The 5033-nt window shown below is 32.5% G+C and overlaps 1 protein-coding gene across 1 annotated transcript in view; it reads right to left on the bottom strand.

The window, feature by feature from the left end:
- Positions 1-864: 864 nt before the first annotated feature.
- Positions 865-5033, bottom strand: part of LOC111398738 (thioredoxin-like protein YLS8) — a 13508-nt gene continuing 9339 nt past the window's right edge. The window contains exon 2 of the mRNA XM_023025802.1: positions 865-1537. Coding sequence (XP_022881570.1) covers positions 1229-1537 — 309 coding nt within the window. The 3' untranslated portion in view covers positions 865-1228. The remainder of the gene's footprint in view (positions 1538-5033) is intronic.

Raw genomic sequence — 5033 nt, 5'->3', positions numbered from 1 at the left:
TTTACGTGGGTTGCTATTTTTTATCTTTTTTTTTTTTTTTTTTTTTTTTCAAGGTGGTGGAGGTTGTCGTGTTGGTGGTACCATTGTTGGAATGCTTATATATGTGGAGGGAGTGTGTGACAGCGAATGGTGTAAAATTGGAAGGAGTTGGAGTTTCCTAGTGGATGGGTGAGCTTGACTAGGAAATATGAAATGTTTATTTTTCTATTTTTTAATATGCATTTAATTATTTTAAGTGTTGTTTATTTGTACTTTTTAAAAAGCTATGGGACTATTTTGCAATTTTTTCTCGTTTTTTCCTTTATTTTATTTTTGTTTATTTAAGGAGGAAAGCAAATTCGCCCGTTGATTAACAAAATGGATAGAATGACAAGTTTTGCTACATAATTGGAAGGTAAATGTTGAAGGTGAATTTGTACATTTTGTGGATGTTGGGAAAGAAAAGTGAAAATCTCCCATATAATTTTTACAACTTAAAAGTCCATCTAAACAAACTTCTCATCTCCAACCTCACAAAAAGTCACATGTAATAAAATACCGATCTAACTTGCACTTAAGTGATATTAAATAAGAGGCACAATTAAATGAATTATATAATTTCGCCTTCAATTAAACCTATCACATTATGATACTTGGAACGACGTTTCCGTACCATTGCTGCTAAATGGCATTATTCGCCTATTTTCCTATAGGTTGGGATAATGGTACAAATAAAATTGGTTAACGGCATTTCTCACACTTCTTTAAAAGATTTGAGGACAAAGACTTTTAACCTATGTTTTTTTCCAGTTAGTACAACTACTATACACCATAGTACAACTTCATTAGACAATATAACACTAACTAAACTAACATACAGATGAATAGCATTGAAGAATTCAGACATCATTTCACAGAAATATACTTCCGATGTCATGAAAATCATCTAAAAATTTTAACATGAAACACCAAAAAAGAACGCGAAGTAGAGTTCAAGAGTCGCCTCTCTAAAGATTCAAGCCACCTGATAATAAATCCTCAAATCTGAATACATGGATAAAGTACAAAAGACCATCCAATAACACCACAAACCAGACATTAATTGCTGCGTAAATCTTTCAGACCTTTAACTAGCATAGAAGCTTAAGAATCCAGTTCCGTATAGGAACTGGAATTGTGAAGGTTTTCACCAAATCAACATACAAGAAGATTGTAAGATATTATAATGCATAAAGGGTAGGACGAGTACTCAATAACGATATTTGGTGGAGTAATCTTTCGGAGCAATGACTAGACCACGGCCCTTCCTTGCACCACGGTAGACCGTCTCGACGATGTCGATGAACTCCTGTTTATCCTTCAGTGCCCAGTTGATCTTGTTGTTGTTTCCAGTGCCAAGATCAATCATAATGTGCTTGTTTCTGAAGAAGAACATGATGGTGGACGGGTCATATAACTCGTACATTGTGTTAAAATCTGGCACTTCTGTGATATCCACAAGGTAAATAACTGCAAAGTTCTTTAATGTTTCAGCAACTGAAGCCAACACCTCGTCCATCTGAAACCCAAAAAAATATCGAATTGTAAACAACCAAAACAGAATTAGAAGTCTGCAGATCAACTTATGAATAATGAGAAGTTATCAAGAGCAATCAAGCAAATAACAAAAATGAATTCAGCCAACTAAAATGCGTAGACGAAGAATTGTAAATAAGATACTATCTCCAGGGAAACTGAAATTTCTTCCTCCTTACCACCATCCTCTCCGTGTCAGATAAATTATGTTATTCAACCTCTTAATTTGTAACACAAATTTCAGTCGCTATTATATTAATGTAAATCTATCGGAAGGAAAATATAAAACCTTGGGTCATGAGTTGGAATACTTCCATTTAAACCTTATTTGATTTTTCTCGAGTTCAAAAAAATAAAAAAATAAAAATAAAATAAAAATAAAACTATTACTAGAACTAAAATTTATCATAAGCACCAAGGGAACTGGGTAAAAGAAAGAAACATACTACATAACACTTGCAAAAGGACCTATAGAACAAAAGCAGTTACAGAGCTTTCTTAAACATTCAATGCAACCTTCAATCTCCAAAGAAATCAAACACAAAATAGTGGGGTAAAAGGAATCACTTCATTCAGCAAGCAAGGCTATGCTTTACTCCAATAAACTTGTCGTATATTGAAACGAAAGGATCGAAACCACATTCATTGTCCAACAATATTTCTGGATGGGTACCCCTGTGGAGGGGCCACCGAACTACATCTTCAACTTAATGCCTAGCCGAAAGATGTCCCCCTCCCCATCCGCTGACGCTTCCGACCTTCTTTTTTCTTTGTCATAGAGTATTAGAAGTGATCAGTCCCAACTGGTACTTGATCCCCGGGGGGGAGGGGGGGTGCTGGTTTGGTTTCATCCGTTTTTAAAGATTGAGTAAATTAACCTTCTTTTATTGGTCCTACCAGCCCCCTTACGTTCCACACAATTATAGGTATTGACTATAAAGACACTTTTCTCATCGATTGTCATGCTTAAATCTATTTGAATCCTTTTATCTATTACTACTCATTATGCTTATGAGGTTTGTCAAATGTACGTTAAGACAACATTTTTCAAATGGACGTCTTGAAGAGACCATCTACATGATGCAACCTGAAGGGTTTGTGAAAAAAGGCAATGAAGGAAGACAGAGCACTCATTATCTTTACTTGTCTCTCTACTACGGCCTTCCCATTGCTCTAACCCTAAGCTATGATGCTCGGACTCGGGTACAGGTATCAATACGGGTACGTATCTAAATGTCGGATCTTCTATTTTCTAAAATAATGTGGGGACATGACTAAAAAGAGTCCAAATTTTGGACACGGGTACGTGATACGTCTTTCAAACTTCAATTTTTTACTAATCCAAAATATCGTTTTAAATAAACCAAAATAAATTATTAACAAAGAAGGAAATCAGTATTGAATAGGGAGTTAAGAGGAATAAAATATAATTTTGGGGTTTGGTTTTCAAGAATGGGAATTACTAAAAGTTATAAAAAATAGAGAACGAGGAATTTGATTGCAATTTGGACCTAGTAGAGTATTAAGTAGCAAAAAGTTTGCAGGTTATAGAGGTCCATTTACAGACTTAAGCAAGCGTCCACATCTTGGAATGGAAGATTTGATCAAACCATTAAAACCTATAGTTTTGAACAAAATTTGGATGAACCCTATGTATACAAGCGAATACAAGGGAAGAAAGTAGTTTTTTATTATTATTTATATAGATGACATTCTACTCATTGAAAATGATGTAGGGATGTTGTCATCTGTAAAGAAATGGTTGTCACAGTAGTTTGACATGAAAAACTTGAGAGAAGCTAGTTATATTTTGAGAATTCGTATCTTACAAAATATGAAAAATAGAAGGATTGCATTATCCCAAACTTCATATTGACAAAATATTGTAGCAACCCGAAAATTTTAGAATAAAAAATTATTTATTTTATATATATATTATATATTTACACTTTAAAGTTGAGGACTAAAATGAAAAATGTTTTAAATTATATTTTATTTGGGTCAAATAATTAAATTTTAATAGAGTGAGTATAAATATATCAATATTGTACTTGTTGGACGGGTCATAATTAATTATGCATTTTGGGCTTGAGAAATAATTATTTCGAATATGTTATGCCCGTTTATTGAGGTTGAAATATATTACCTAAAATTACATTATGTTAATATTGATTTTAGACCCTTTAAATCCATCCTCACTTGTGCTAATTTAAATGAAGAAATATTTTCATTGTTTGAAGGATTTAATATAATATATGAAAGGCACTTTCTTAGCTAGCATAGTACATTGTACACCATGTGTAGTTAGAGATGTCAATGAGTCGAGTTAAGCAGGCTCGCGAGCCAAAGCTCGAGGCTCGGGCTTTGTCGAGTCGAGCCAAGCCAGTTCATTTTTTTTTTAAATAACAAGATTATGAATCTAACGTTTTCTTAAAAAAAATTTTAAAATTGCATAATTTATACGAGTTACAAATCAAATAAAAATTACAACTTATAAAATTGCATTATAAATTAAATAAAAATTACAACTTACAACCCTCTTCCTTTTTTCGGGTTTGGGACGAAGTTAAAATTGTACATGAATAAAATATTTCTTATACAATTTTTCTTAAAACAAATAAATTTAAAAATTAAATTTTGTTTTGAAATAAATTATTTTAAAAACTTACAACATTCTATGTTTGGATCTGCTGCAACTCTTCGGTCAATATACTATCAACTTGTTCTTGAACACGTAATTCTGCACATTTCTAATCCTTCAAGCATATTAAAGCCTCCAATATATCTTCTTTTAGTCTTGAACGTTCGTCTGATAAAATTCGACCACCTAAACTGAATGCAACCTCTGATGCTACCGTAGACACCAGAGGTGTTAGTTGATTACGTGCAATTTTTGATACAATGAGATACTGTCTTTCATTACACCTCCACCAATTTAGAAGACTAAATGCCTGTAATTCTTTTTTAGGTAACACACTACAAACGTCCACGCACATATACCTAGCTAACTCGAAGGGAATTTCAAAAATTTGTACCACCGACATTTATCGCTCTAGACATCGATAAACTAGAACTAAATGAGGGAACACTTATATTGCTTTCCAAAAAAATTCATAAATTATCTGAATTTGTTAAAATATTTCTTGAAAAAGAACTTTGGGAAGTAGAACTACACTGGCCTTTTTATCAGCATAATAATTATGCATTTCAGATAATATAGATTCTATATTCACATGAGATAATTCCACATTCATGAAATTTGAAATCTCCTTTACACTAGCTATTGTGCCATTCAAATTAAGTCGAGGGTCAATTACTGAAACTAAAAAAATAAAGAGGAAATTTCTTCCCAATATTTACGAAATTTTAACTCCATAGAGCAAAGTAAGTCAAAGAAAAAGTGCAAATTCCTGTATTTATGAAATGTTTGTGAAATGTAGAAAAAATATTGTAAAACAAGTGAAGATGTAGGGTAATAA

The sequence above is a fragment of the Olea europaea genome, chromosome 8 (genome assembly GCF_002742605.1).
Source record: "Olea europaea var. sylvestris chromosome 8, O_europaea_v1, whole genome shotgun sequence".
In the NCBI taxonomy this organism is placed as follows: domain Eukaryota; kingdom Viridiplantae; phylum Streptophyta; class Magnoliopsida; order Lamiales; family Oleaceae; genus Olea; species Olea europaea.
Note: the sequence above shows the minus strand (reverse complement) of the source record. Positions and strands in the feature narration are given on the sequence as shown.